The 15,513-nt window shown below is 39.7% G+C and overlaps 1 protein-coding gene across 1 annotated transcript in view; it reads left to right on the top strand.

Moving 5' to 3' along the window:
* The first annotated feature begins 355 nt into the window (after positions 1–355).
* The window catches only part of LOC138958179 (protein sidekick-like), a 68,923-nt gene continuing 53,765 nt past the window's right edge, over positions 356–15,513 (top strand). Inside the window, exons 1-5 of the mRNA XM_070329262.1 lie at positions 356–1,042; positions 1,992–2,255; positions 3,757–4,044; positions 10,399–10,413; positions 12,439–12,544. Coding sequence (XP_070185363.1) covers positions 952–1,042; positions 1,992–2,255; positions 3,757–4,044; positions 10,399–10,413; positions 12,439–12,544 — 764 coding nt within the window. The 5' untranslated portion in view covers positions 356–951. The remainder of the gene's footprint in view (positions 1,043–1,991; positions 2,256–3,756; positions 4,045–10,398; positions 10,414–12,438; positions 12,545–15,513) is intronic.

Genomic DNA, 15,513 nt, shown 5'->3' with positions numbered 1-15,513 from the left:
TTGCATAAAAAAAAAATAAAAAAAATCCCTGCGCTTAGAACTGTACCCACGGAATACGCGCGATATAACTGAGCCTCATATTGATTGATTGAGTGATGGGTAACAGAAACAAAATTCGGTATTAGAATGGCTTAGCCCAACAGTGACCCCCGAGTGGCCGTGTCACAATCGTAACACCTACTCGAGTGCTGCAATGACCATTATGTGGGGGTAGTCCCCCGAAAACACGTCATTGCACCGGCATGCCTCGGTCTTACCCTCCTAACCACTCCCCCTGTCTACCTGCCTTCACTGGAGAGAGTCGAGAGAGTCACCAATCATGGGCCATTCCCCGTGTCACATGACATCGCTTTCGAACACAAAGCGTGTGTTGCGAGTACCTGTGTGACGGAAATCTATACTGTTGTGAGATTACTGCTTTCTTCTTTACCTGTGTGATAATACGAAGAGACCACGGAAGTGTGTAGATTAAGTTCCAACTATTAGTTCTGGTGTCCGTGTTGACGACGTGCTCGAAACGTTGTCATCTTTGAGTGGGACGAGCAGACACGCGAATCTATGATGGCGGCCCTGTAAACATCCGATAGGATCCCCGATTGATCTGTTTCTGATGTGTGAATATCAGTTTCACAAGTGTTTTATATCAATGGATTTCAGGTTTTGATCAGTTTGTGAGTAACAGTAAGTTCTGTTACAAATGACTGTGGGTTAATGTGCCAGACTTGTTCGAACCGGAGGATAACGTCTGCTCGCAGTGATGCCTGTCTGTGACGAGTGACACAGTGACGCCTGTACAGTGAGGTACGGTGTGGCCTTGTCCCTGCACTGGCATCGAACAGGTGTGATAAACAAACATGCACTTCTGCTGACGGCTCCTTCGACAAAACATTTACCGATGAGAGTAAACAACTAACAACAGCTTCAGTAGGACCAAGCGACGGGAAAGAAAAGATGTGCAGAAAGAAAAGATCGACCGCAGCATGCATGACATGGAGTTTACTGGTCATTGCACTGGCTCACCTGTCCTTGATTGGAGCCCAGGGTGAGAGATTTTGTCAGTTGTAATTATAGAATACAGCAGTTTTAAGCTGAAAATGTATGGTCACACAATAACAGCTCTTCCTTGTTGCCTAAAGCTTATAAATATTGAACAAATAATGTATACATTATGATACAAATGTGTTTCCAAAAAAGACACTTGCAATGTATAGAAAGGTGCACTGATGTTGTGTGTGTGTGCGTGTACGTACATGTTTACATAATTACATGTAAAACTTGAATAACACTGTTGAAAACGTCTGTTACTTTATCCCTGAAGGCATACAGGTATGTTCTTGCTGAAATATATGCCAAACTATGGTTACAATTGGAGGTTTCTCTCTCTCTTTCTCTCCCTAGGCTGTCAGTTTGACTCTCTCTCTTTCTGAATGTCTCATCTCTGACTGTCTCTCTCTCCCCCCTATTTAAGTGTCACTGTCAGAATGTATAATTTATAAACCTTTTAATTAGTAGTTAAAATTGTAATTTAATGTAATCACTAAAACAGTAATTCACTAATTGATATTAAATTGTTAAGTTAAAGTTCGAGACACTTTGAAACAATGTTGAGACTGAGAGTGGGAGTACTTTAGTTTAACTTAGTCAAGTTAGTACTGTGTTCTTTTACAAATTACATTATGAATCTGAGGATACATGTTGATGGTTTCAAACATTTCTCTTCTCAATTTCTGACCTTGATTTATTTTTTATTTTTTTGGCCTCACAGTCACACTCAATAGTGACTTTTTAGTGTTTTATAGAACAGAATTTGACATAGCACTATTTCAATTTTTGTTGTAATTTTAATTTTTTTCACTGTTGTTTATATTTGAATTTGATAAGTGATTTATAAAACTGAATTTGACGTTAATTTCTATATATATATAATACTATTTTTATTTTAAATCTTTTTTTGTCAAATTTGTTTATTTGAGTTTTCATTGACATTTCAGAGTACCCACCAGAAATCCTCAGCCAACCGGCAGCAGGCCAGACTCAAGTCGAAGGCCTGAGCAAAACGTTACAGTGCAGAGCAGTGGCAAACCCCAGTCCCAAGTACAACTGGTTGCACAACGGAGCCTTGGTGTCAATAAACCAGACCAATGGTTTCCACAGAATGCAGCAACTTAAGCAGGCCGACAGTGGCCAGTACCGATGTCTGGCGTCCAACGATCTTGGTGCTGAGCTCAGTGAAGCCGCTGACGTTAAAATTGCTGGTGGGTTTAATTCTTTAAAATTCAAGTTTTAGTACTTTTACATGTATACAATACATGTATGGCTTTCTGTTATTTATGTTATTTTCTTGCATGAAAATTGGAGAGGCAAGGAATAAATCATTGCTGTGGTTCTTGCGGTAAACACAAATTCAGTAATCTATCACTGTATCAGAGTTCAAGGGCGGTGAGTGGGGACATGACTGCAACTGCAAGTGCAAAGGCACTCTTTGATTCTGTCAGAGAAAGTCCCAAAACTGTTTGTTGAACAGTAAGAGTGCCAATGTTTTTTTGCTACAAATGGATTTCACTGGAGGAACCTGCCAAATTTGTTACTCTTGAGGGGACTCAAAAGTGCTGTAAGTACTAACTGAGGGGGCTCATATTGTCGAATTCTCAAAACACATTTGAAAATGCATGAGGGTACATTTTTCATGTGTAACTGTACACATGTTGGTGGTTAACACTGACAGACAATAATTTTGAAAAAAAGAAGACGAGCCCGGCAGTGCAGTGAAATTGGCAGCATTGCCTTGAGTTGGGTTCTTGACATAAACAATGCACCCATGTGCCATTTTGTGGCAAGTGCCTGCATTAAAGGTCACGCCGTTTGCTTATAGAGTACTCACTGCAAAGTGACACTGTCAGCCTATAGAAAAGGGCCACTATTCAGTGCAAATGGCATGGCATGAACAGGGAAGGTTTTTAGATACTATCCCCTCAGCCATAGAAAATATTCAACCAGGCTATTGAGACTGGTAGTGGTATGGGTGGGTGTGGGGGATTGAGGGTATTGCTGGGCTGCCGTTTAAGAGGTAGTGGATTTGTGGCATAATGCTAAATGGTCAATACTGACAATAGTCTGACAGTTAGTGTGACAGCTGGCAATGGAGCGGAACTTATATTTAGGGATCTATGCACTTATTCATTTTAATTGCAATCGTAATAGAATTACTATTGTAGCCAAATACTTTGAACCTTGCCTCTTCGCCTTTATGAAAACATCTTAAAAAATTTACCTTGTGGTCGTAGTGCACTACTGAGCATTTTTATTGTTGCGTCGGCATCTCCATTATGCATTTCATGCTTACACCATACTGTTTATAAATGGCAAATGCATTGCATACATACAGATGCTGTCCTCTTATGATTGTATAGATCTGAAAAACCTTTGCATCACATCCTAGTATTCATTTCATTTTTTGTGTAACCTTCACCGGATCCTGTTTTGGGGTTGGACAACACTGTCTGGATAATTCTACTTGTAGATCTATATGATTATTCAAGAAGGTCCTAATTTAAGGATTACATGAAGTCTCAATCAAAATCTCAGAATAGATTTTAATGTACTGACACTTTTGAGGCCCTGTGTTGTACAGTCGAGGGTTAAATTTAAGATGAAACGTCCTCACATGCCTTTGGACTGTTCGTATTATCTCCAGAGCGAGTCATTTATAAGCTGTTAATACACTAAAAGTAAAAATTGACTTTCTTTTTCTTTCAGCGCTACGCCCTTTCACACAGACGGGACCGCAGATTAAAAATGTAGACCAGGGCCAGTTTGTGATACTTCCTCTACCGGACATCGACAGACTGGCTCTTGAACTCTCGTGGGAGGAAAACAATGTTACCCTCGGTCTGGAGGATATCTACCATATTATCACCCTCAGCAAGGCACTGGTCCTTCTGTCCATCGACAACAACCAGAACAACAAGGAGTATCGTGTCAGGGCAGACTACTTCCCCACCTCATTTTTCAGTATTAGCTCCCCTTACGTTCTTCGAGTGAGAGGTATGTGTTTCACATAATTTCTGGCTGCTTTTTGTGTGTGTTTTGGTGTTGTGTAGTGTGGACAAGAGTCTCCGCTGATGCGTGGTGCAGGTATAGTTCATGAAATGTAATTTATATTGTACAGTCAGTGTGCGTATGTATACATATTTACGATCAGCAGTTAGCGTAACTGCATAGATGTCCTATATATTTGTTTTAGCATTTTTGTGTCAATTTTGTTGTTAAAGTTTTCTTTCCTGTTTTGAGCTTAGTGTATTTTCTTACATTTTGTTCCAAAATGTTGTGTAAATCATGAATGTTTGCCTGCCTTCTTCCCATGTGCACCATACTGTCATACAATAAAATGTACCTGAATCGATTCCCGGGGGGGCCCGGTAGCTCAGTTGGTAGAGCACTGGACTTGTGATCGGAAGGTCGCAGGTTCGAATTCGGGCCGGGACGGACACGGGTCAACTTTATGTGCAGACCCAGAGACGGAAGCCATGTCCCATCCCCGTGTCACCACAATGGCACGTAAAAGACCTTGGTCATTCTGCCATCAGTGCAGGTGGCTGAATACACCTAAACACACAGACACCTGGGTAGCGCGACTCCGTTGCTGCTAGCTTTCCACTGGGAGGAAGTGACCCGAATTTCCCAGCGATGGGACAATAAAGTAATGAAAATGAAATGAAAAATATTACATGCAGCGTTATTCTCAGACCTCGGTCTTCGGTCACTGACATACTTTTTTTATCCTTGACACATTAGTCAGACCCCTCTTCGGTTGTCTGTCTAGTTTTGACAATAAGGAAGTTTTCTGACCGAACAACGTTTTGGGGCCAGTAATTTGGAATTGGACCAATATTGGCTTCATTTTTTAAATCCTTGTCCAACTGACCTAGTATTGTTCCCTTTAAGTCTTGAATCAAGACTGTACAGCATGACTACAGTACCTGTGTACATGTGGTGAAAATGTTAACTTCAAATTTCTACTGTCTGTGTCATTGTCAAACGCCAACCTTAGTACCCTACTGTCTGTGTCATTGTCAAACGCCAACCTTAATAATAATACCCTACTGTCTGTGTCATTGTCAACAACTTAGAAATGATACCCTCCATAAACAGGTGTAGTAGAATTGAATTCTACTACACCTGTTTATGGAGGGTATCATTTCTAAGTTGTATTAACTTGTTAAAAGGTTTTTGGTTGACAATGACACAGACAGTAGGGTATTATTATTAAGGTTGGCAGTTGACAATGACACAGACAGTAGGGTATTAAGGTTGGCGTTTGACAATGACACAGACAGTAGGGTATTAAGGTTGGCAGTTGACAATGACACAGACAGTAGGGTATTAAGGTTGGTGGTTGTTGCCTCTGGTGGTCCCGAGATAAGGAAATCAGCAACTACCGACTTTAAGTTTTACTGATTACCAAAAGAAACACTCAAACAGTCAATAGTGTGTCAGGGATCGCGTTTACCGGTAATTTCCGGTATTTTACCGGTTAAGATTCGCCAATACCGGGAAAAAAAGTGGATGTCGGTCAGACGTACCGATTGTTATTTGGTTTGACCGGTAAAAAAAAAAGTAGTAATTACAAAAATCGTTTGTCAGTACGAGAGAGAGAGAGAGAGAGAGAGAGAGAGAGAGAGAGAGAGAGAGAGAGAGAGAGAGAGAGAGAGAGAGAGAGAGAGAGAGAGAGAGAGAGAGAGAGAGAGAGAGAGAGAGAGAGAGAGAGAGAGAGAGAGAGAGAGAGAGAGAGAGAGAGAGAGAGAGAGAGAGAGAGAGAGAGAGAGAGAGAGAGAGAGAGAGAGAGAGAGAGAGAGAGAGAGAGAGAGAGAGAGAGAGAGAGAGAGAGAGAGAGAGAGAGAGAGAGAGAGAGAGAGAGAGAGAGAGAGAGAGAGAGAGAGAGAGAGAGAGAGAGAGAGAGAGAGAGAGAGAGAGAGAGAGAGAGAGAGAGAGAGAGAGAGAGAGAGAGAGAGAGAGAGAGAGAGAGAGAGAGAGAGAGAGAGAGAGAGAGAGAGAGAGAGAGAGAGAGAGAGAGAGAGAGAGAGAGAGAGAGAGAGAGTGTGTGTCTCTAAACGTCCGCATATCACTGATATTGATTTAATGTATTGTAAGTCATTGTTTGTCTTTTACTGGTTGCCTTGGCAAGCTTACCGATATTCGTGAGACCCTTGTAGCCAGCTCATGACGTCATACCGGTTTGAAAAATACCTAGCGCGATCACTGGTGTGTACGTACTAACTGAAAGCTAAGCTTTTTGTCAGGGAACACAGTCAAATGATCATTGTTAGCTAGCTGCAAGTTGTTAATGGATGTCTATGAATTGAGTGATCGTGAGATTTGCAAGAACAGTGTACATGCAAATGCTTTTTGTGTGACTCAAAGTGTAAAACTGCTCATGTCAATTAATTTCATGCTGTATCAAATTGCTATTGATTTCATGCTAAATTATATAATGTCTGTTGTGCCTTGCTAGTATAAATTTGCAGCAGTGACAGTTTAATTGCTGAAGTAGGCTTGCAAAGCTCTGAATAAGCACAAAAATGCTTGCCAATGCCAACGATAGCATAACAAGGACTGAGAACAAAGTACAGCTCTGTCCCATACAGCATACTTCACTTGCAATGTTTAACTTTAAGTTCAGAAAGGCGCATTTTTGTCTTTTTTATGATGGAGTCATAATTACACACACATTCATTAAAGTCAGTCAGAAGAACTACATTAGTCATTTACTGATTCAGTAAGTTGTCTTACCCCTTAAAAATCAGTAAATCAACCGTTCAATCACCCCCAGTAAGAAAAAAGCAAGATTGCTCATATGTTTTGTGTATCAATTATGAATTAATGACAGTTCTACTTCTACTGAAAACATTGAAACTGAAAGAATGAATAAGTCACAGTGACAGTGATTGGTTAGGCAGTTCTAACATTTAATACAACAACCTATATTAAGATATATCATAATTCACGGTTTTATAAACTATTTTGTATACTCTAGAGCTGTGATCAAGAAGTTCATATTATTAAGGCCTGATCCAGCAAGGACAGATTGAATACTTCTCAGTTCTTAACATGTATTTTGACATGTTTGCAATGTGTTGCACAGTCATACAAGCCCTCAAACTCGTAGTAATGCTCACCTTAGGGGTTAACCTGTGAACATAAAATTTTTGCTGAGATATAAAATGAGGATTATGAGTCAACAGTGCTTAGGCCCAACAAAAAAAGTTGTATGTTTCTGGTCACCCAGATAGTTTTTTCCCGCCGACCCTAGACTTTTTATTATTGCATATTATTGTAAAAAAAAAGAAAGAAGAAAACAAGTCGCGTAAGGCGAAATTACTACATTTAGTCAAGCTGTGGAACTCACAGAATGAAACTGAACGCACTGCATTTTTTCACAATGACCGTAATCCGCCGCTCGTGCAAAAGACAGTGAAATTAACGAGCCTGTTTAGCGCGGGGGTGGTTGCGGTGTGCTGCATAGCACGCTTTTCTGTACCTCTCTTCATTTTAACTTTCTGAGCGTGTTTGTAATCCAAACATATATATCTATATCAGTATATGTTTTTGGAATCGGGAACCGACGAGGAATACGATGAAATTGTTTTTAAATCAATTTCGGAAATTTTATTTTAATCATAATTTTTATATTTTTAATTTTCAGAGCTTGTTTTAGTCTGAATATAACATATGTATATGTTTTTGGAATCAGAAAATGATAAAGAATAAGATGAACGTAATTTTGGATCGTTTTATAAAAAAATAATTTTGATTACAATTTTCAGATTTTTAATGACCAAAGTCATTAATTAATTTTTAAGCCTCCAAGCTGAAATGCAATACCAAAGTCCGGCCTTCGTCGAAGATTGCTTGGCCAAAATTTGAATCAATTTGATTGAAAAATGAGGGTGACACCCTACGTGACAGTGCTGCCTCAACTTTTACAAAAAGCCGGATATGACGTCATCAAAGACATTTATGGACAAAATGAAAAAACATCTGGGGATATCATACCCAGGAACTCTCATGTCAAATTTCATAAAGATCGGTCCAGTAGTTTACTCTGAATCGCTCTACACACACACACACACACACACACACACACACACACACACACACACACACACACACACACACACACACACACACACACACACTCACACACACACATACATACATACATACACACCATGACCCTCGTCTCGATTCCCCCTCTGTGTTAAAACATTGAGTCAAAACTTGACTAAATGTAAAACAAGTCGCGTAAGGCGAAAATACAATATTTAGTCAAGTAGCTGTCGAACTCACAGAATGAAACTGAACGCAATGCCATTTTTGACTCACATGCGAAGCAAAAGTGAGTCTATGTACTCACCCGAGTCGTCCGTCCGTCCGTCCGTCCGTCCGGAAAACTTTAACGTTGGATATTTCTTGGACACTATTCAGTCTATCAGTACCAAATTTGGCAAGATGGTGTATGATGACAAGGCCCCAAAAAACATACATAGCATCTTGACCTTGCTTCAAGGTCAAGGTCGCAGGGGCCATAAATGTTGCCTAAAAAACAGCTATTTTTCCCATTTTCTCTGAAGTTTTTGAGATTGAATACCTCACCTATATATGATATATAGGGCAAAGTAAGCCCCATCTTTTGATACCAGTTTGGTTTACCTTGCTTCAAGGTCAAGGTCACAGGAGCTCTTCAAAGTTGGATTGTATACATATTTTGAAGTGACCTTGACCCTGAACTATGGAAGATAACTGTTTCAAACTTAAAAATTATGTGGGGCACATGTTATGCTTTCATCATGAGACACATTTGGTCACATATGATCAAGGTCAAGGTCACTTTGACCCTTATGAAATGTGACCAAAATAAGGTAGTGAACCACTAAAAGTGACCATATCTCATGGTAGAAAGAGCCAATAAGCACCATTGTACTTCCTGTGTCTTGAATTAACAGCTTTGTGTTGCATGACCTTGGATGACCTTGACCTTGGGTCAAGGTCACATGTATTTTGGTAGGAAAAATGTGTAAAGCATGTGAGTCGTATGGGCTTTGCCCTTCTTGTTCAGCAAGACCGTATACTCGTAGCATCGTCAGTCCACCGCTCATGGCAAAGGCAGTGAAATTGACAAGAAGAGCGGGGTAGTAGTTGCGCTAAGAAGGATAGCACGCTTTTCTGTACCTCTCTTTGTTTTAACTTTCTGAGCGTGTTTTTAATCCAAACATATCATATCTATATGTTTTTGGAATCAGGAACCGACAAGGAATAAGATGAAAGTGTTCTTAAATTGATTTGGACAATTTAATTTTGATAATAATTTTTATATATTTAATTTTCAGAGCTTGTTTTTAATCCGAATATAACATATTTATATGTTTTTGGAATCAGCAAATGATGGAGAATAAGATAAACGTAAATTTGGATCGTTCTATAAATTTTTATTTTTTTTTACAATTTTCTGATTTTTAATGACCAAAGTCATTAATTAAGTTTTAAGCCACCAAGCTGAAATGCAATACCGAAGTCCGGGCTTCGTCGAAGATTACTTGACCAAAATTTCAACCAATTTGGTTGAAAAATGAGGGCGTGACAGTGCCGCCTCAACTTTCACGAAAAGCCGGATATGACGTCATCAAAGACATTTATCAAAAAAATGAAAAAAACGTTCGGGGATTTCATACCCAGGAACTCTCATGTAAAATTTCATAAAGATCGGTCCAGTAGTTTAGTCTGAATCGCTCTACACACACACACAGACACACAGACACACGCACATACACCACGACCCTCGTTTCGATTCCCCCTCGATGTTAAAATATTTAGTCAAAACTTGACTAAATATAAAAAAGAGTCAAAACGAAAGTGACAGACGACACAAGGGGGATAACCCCGCATCCCTTTTGTCTCATTCGTTTTGTAATGTGTTGTCTTTCTCTTTGTATAGTAAGTCCAGTCTCTTTGCATCACTGTATAGTTATTTTCTACCCTGACCAAAACAAAAAAAAACAAAAAAAATAATCCTACCTACCTACCCTATTTTTTGTAGCCATGTTACCAGAAACATACAAGTTTTTTTGGGGGGGCCTTAGTCAACCTACATTGTTTGTGCAAGTTTCACATGAATGAATCCTTCAAGCTACTTGTGTTTATTCATCACCTCCTGTGGTACGTGTATCCTTTAGCCACTGGGAGGTTAATACTGGAGGAAATGATACATCCATCATACATTCCACTCCAGACTAACACATTGAAATGATAATTTTCACCTTTGGTTAAAAAATAATTGGAACCGTTGGTGTGGGCTTAATTGTTACTTCATAATCATCACGTTCATTTTGTTGCTATTTTCAGAAGAAAATTCCACAGGTATGAGAGCATACATCATTCTGCATCAGACCCATCATAACCGTGCTAATGAATAATTATGCCATGCTCATTATACTGTAACAGTCAGTAGCAATTTAGTGTGTCTTTTTAACTGATTTCTTAGTGTCTGTTCTCACCCCCTTGTGTGCAACTGCAAGATAGACTTGTGTGTATGATAAGCTTGGAATGATTGATTGCTTGCGCTTGCTAAAAACCTTTTGCTTTTTAACATACTGATTATAATCAGTGATTCTGTTTACGCCGTGTATCTTGTGTAAGGTGGAAGGTATTAGAGACTATTACTGATGTGAAAGTCAGTCACTTGGTTGTGTCACTTGAGCCCATGAGTTGAAGAACTGGACAAAAATCATTTGTAGAACATTAATTGTGGCTAGTTTCTTGTATTTGTAATGTTAACCTACAGCCTGACATATATTCATCAAATGCTGAATTGAAATACCCAGCTACAAAAGAGTATTCTCAATCATATGTCATGCATTATATATGATATATGATAATGATGGGCAATGTGTATTGGGTAATATTTTATGAATGCATTTGCTCTTGCAGACATGCACATGTATACTATACTGTAAGGTGTATGATATATTATTTAATAAGTTCCTTTTTGGTAATACATATCATTCAATGCCACATATAATATCGCTCTATGATCCCTTAATGTTTTATTACAATTATGAATTAGCTAAAGTTGTGTTGTCCTTTAAATCAGTCCTACAGACGTTAATCAGTCAGAAAGTCTTTAAAATTTTTATGAGTTCTGCAGATGTCACATATTGTTCCTAGAAAATAAAAGGGGATAATACTTAATAGCTTGCATTTGGTGTTAAACTCATCTGATAGTGAAAACTATCATTGATTTGCTGTCTGGAACAAGTCTTAGTCTTGATAACTGCTAGTAATTGTTCTACATTCTCGTTAAAAAAAACCATCTTTATCTTTGAGCACTGTATAGAATCAGAATGCATACTGTTCAGTTCTCTTAAATTTTATTGCACCATGTTTACTTGTGTAGAATGTAATGGAATTACTAGAGTGTGCTTGATCATAACAATTAAAAGCACACTAGACGAAATCTGATGTCTCAGTAGTGACTCAGTACCAACTGTGATTTAGCTTCAAACACAGTTATTGCAGCTAACATTCAGAGTATATTTTGGATGCTTGATGAACGCATATTTTTTGCTGCTCAGTATTGTGCTGTAAATCGTGAAATAAGATTAAAAGATTTGCCGTAGAAAGTGCATTTTTGATTTGATAATTGCACGGAAAAGGTATACCGGGTAGCTTTTAATATGGATTCAGTTATCTTGCTGCACGTTGAACTAGCACTCTTTGTTCAGAAAATATTATAACAATTAACATACAGAATATATAGCCAGCATCCTGGAATTGTTGGCCTGAATCAATAAATAAATAATGAGGAAAATATGCAAAACAAAAAATGATGTTTATTTCTACCAGTATGCAGTCTAACATCATTTACATGTATATATATGAATTAATCTTGAACAGAGTAACTTCAGTAAGTTATTTTGGTATGAATTCAGACTATGACTATGAGTACGATCTTATTTCTTTAATGTAGAATATGTTATCATCAGTTTCCACGAAGAAATAATATATTTCTTTTGTCTTCCTGTTTTGAAGATCTATTTCTTTCTGCCTTATGTTTATTATGGAGTCAAAGATAGATCTATATGAAGAATTCAGTATCTTATTTTATAACAACTTTTTTTTACACTAGCAAGACATTCTTGAACCTGAACGCTGCAATTTTTTGTGTGACTGACAATTTCATAGTTTGATGAATTAAGCACATGGTGCTTTCTAGAGAAACTTGTTTACAATGTATGACACCTCCATGGTTTATACTAGAGAAAAGAGGTAGATATATATCATAATCATATAGATATGAAGAAAAGATGCCCCCCGCCAAAAGAAAGAAAAAATCCACCGCCACCAAACAACAAGGGAATTAACTTTAATTTGTGTTTGTTGCAGACAACAATAACCCTAACATTGTTGCTCCTGTGATGGTCGTGCCACCAGTCGACACCTTCACAAAGATAGGAGAGGACGCTACATTGGAGTGTGTTGTTAGCGCCAGGTGAGTTTTGAACAAAAAAGTTTTTTGATGCAATGTTGTTCTCAGGCCTCAATCTTTGGTCACTGACGCATATTTATTTTGATGTGAGGCATTGTTCTCTTCCCTTCTCTTCGTCTTCGTTCATGGGCTGAAACTCCCACCTTCACCCATGTTTTTTATAAGTGTATGACCGTTTTTACCCCGCCATTTAGGCAGCATACGCCAATTTCGGGGGAAGCATGCTGAGTGTTTTTGTGCCGGGATTCGAACTCACGGCCTTCTGATTAGGAGTCTGATGTCTTACCACTACGCCACTGAGCCCGTCTGCATTGTTCTGACCCCTGGTGGTCGACTATCCGATAGTTTTTACATATGTAGAAGCTAGGTCGTCTGCCTGAGGAACTTTGGACCTGTGCATATTTTCAATCCAGGTCCAACTGTTACACGGTCCTAATGTCCTCTGAGTACAGGAACAAGACTGGGACAGTCCTGTGAAGAGTTGACATATTTCTTTTTATGAGAAAATATCATTTAGGATTGGGATTTCAAATGGAATATTATAATTGAGTTCATTTAGATTTATTTTAAACTTACACTACATTACACTGATTCAGAAGCACGTCAGGATGTTGCTTGGAAGTTGGATTTATTTTTGTTTGCACATTTTCCACAATGGCCATAACAGACTGTGTCTGCAATTTTCCAAAAGTTTAGATCGTCCTTGCCATCACATTTTCTCTCATCGTGAATAAGTTTGGCATGTTGAAATGACAGTGCTGTTTTTGGCAATTTGAAATAAGTTTTGCTGGTTGAGGATGCCAAACAACATCCCTACATGTAATCATGGGCCTAAAACCAACGTTTGTTCAGAAACGTCTTTCCGAGATCAAAGCGTTGTTATATAGCAGTCTTACAGTGCTTCCTCACCCCACCTGCCTTACCTACGTTGCTTAATTTTTCACTTTTCAATTACGTGTAAAAAAAAGAAGAAGAAAAAGATCTTGTTTGTTGGTCTTCTACATGTTTCTAGTTCATAAACTTTCAGAAACATTTTTCTTGGATTATCATTGGTGGCGTTATTGGAGGCATTCGGTAGCTTTTTTCCCCTTTCACTAAACTTTCTTTTCCCCTTTCCATTTTTTTCCCTAAAACTGTGTAACAGTCTCTTTGTTTTGCTACATGTTCATGTTCATGTGCTTAACGGTTTGCCTTTTGTCTTTGTGTGGGCTGTACAAACACCTAGCCAGTATGTCATAACAAAGGGAGCGTGCACGCATGCTGTGCTTCTAGGGAAGGGCATACAACCTTCATATGGGAGCAGTAAAGAAAGCTATCAAGTCAGCTCATTGGGGAGGGGGGGGGGGGAGAAGATGAAGAGGGAAGGAGAAGAGGCATTGATGGGTGTTGAAAGGGAGGGAGGGAAGGGGCTATGGGGAAGCAGTTAGAGAAGTGGCATGGATGACTTGGGGCATGGGGGGGGGGGGGGGGGCAGCATATAGGAAGGGATTGGAGAAGACTCAGATGATCCTACTGGAAGTGGAACAGGCACACAACACTGGGGTGGGGGTGGGGGTGGGGGTTGGGATGAAATTGAAAACTCAGTGGTGGTCTCCTAAACATCACCAGATGTCTACCACCTAGGACTAGGAGACCCCAATCAGGGTGTGTGATCCTTCTGAAGTAGTCCCCTTCAAATTCGAGGGTGTGGAGCCACCAGGCTAGCTGTTTTAGACACTCAGTTCCAGGAGACCCTTAATCCCTCAGGTCAAGTCTGGTCTGGTAGCTCAGTTGGTACTAAAAACTAGACTATGATCCTCTGTTCAAATCCAGGCCAGGACGGCCATAGGTCTAGTTTTTGAGATGACCCGGAGGTCATATAATGATATCTATGTCCCACCCCATGCCACAAAGTAACATGTAAAAGACCCATGTCATTGTGCCAGAAGTGCAGGTGACTGATAACAGTGATTACACCTAAACTGATGCACACACCCGAGTAGCACACATTTTGTTGCTGCTAGTATAGACCTTTTCGGTATCTGAGCAGCTCTCGCGAGACACGCTCTTTGTTATGCTTTGATCATCGCGAGAACTCCGAACCTTCGCTTGTGCAGCTCGCACGAGATCGCTGTACCGCATGCTTTGCTATGCTCTGAAGCTTGCGAGAGATTACGAGAGCTTAGAATACCGATAGGGTCTATTCCAATAGGAGGAAGAGACTCAAATTTCCAAGTAATGGAAAAATCGTAACCAAATGTAGCAGAGCGCTAAAAATAAGATCTAAGAAAAAAAGAGACGTAAGCGCTCCAAATATAGACGACATAACTGTGCCACAAGAGTAAGTGACTCAGTGAGAGTTATGCAGACCCAATCTCCTAGCACCTGAGATATATATGGGAGCACAGTCAGCAATGGGATTATAAAATACTTGTGTTGTGTTGGATTTAAATATAAAAATTGCAGTCAAATAAAAATGAAATTCCCGGTAGTAAACCAGTGCCCTGTGCCTGTGGGGATGGGCGTGAGAGTGAGAGCAAACTGTCTCACTGGCCTCCTAACTGCAGCAGGCCAGCAAGTGGAGAGGGGGCAAGGAGGATGATTGCCGTTGACTGTCACACTCATAGGGCTGCGTCAGCCCTCTTTGCTTTGTGGCTCCTGTCAATGTTTGTCCCAGCAGTGGAGCCAAGGGATACTGCACCGCCTTAGGGGGCTGATGTTCACTTTTGTACAGGGGTTGCTCGGCTTCAAAGACACTGGCAGAGTTTTGACAGCTTCAAAGACACTGGCAGAGTTTTCCGTTCAACTCCCCTTGCTTTATTTTTTTCTCTGAAAATCGTCTTTTTTGAAGACACAGCTGAACTTGTCATAAAAATGCTAGCAGTAAGGCGGTACATGCGTTGCATGGTCTGTTTCAGATTCAGAGAGAAAGAGAGCGAGAGTGAGTGAGTGAATGTAATGCATGTATGTGTGAGAGATAGGAGGAATTAAGA

This window comes from Littorina saxatilis, linkage group LG2 (assembly GCF_037325665.1).
Source record: "Littorina saxatilis isolate snail1 linkage group LG2, US_GU_Lsax_2.0, whole genome shotgun sequence".
In the NCBI taxonomy this organism is placed as follows: domain Eukaryota; kingdom Metazoa; phylum Mollusca; class Gastropoda; order Littorinimorpha; family Littorinidae; genus Littorina; species Littorina saxatilis.
This window is presented reverse-complemented; position numbering and strand designations above follow the sequence as displayed.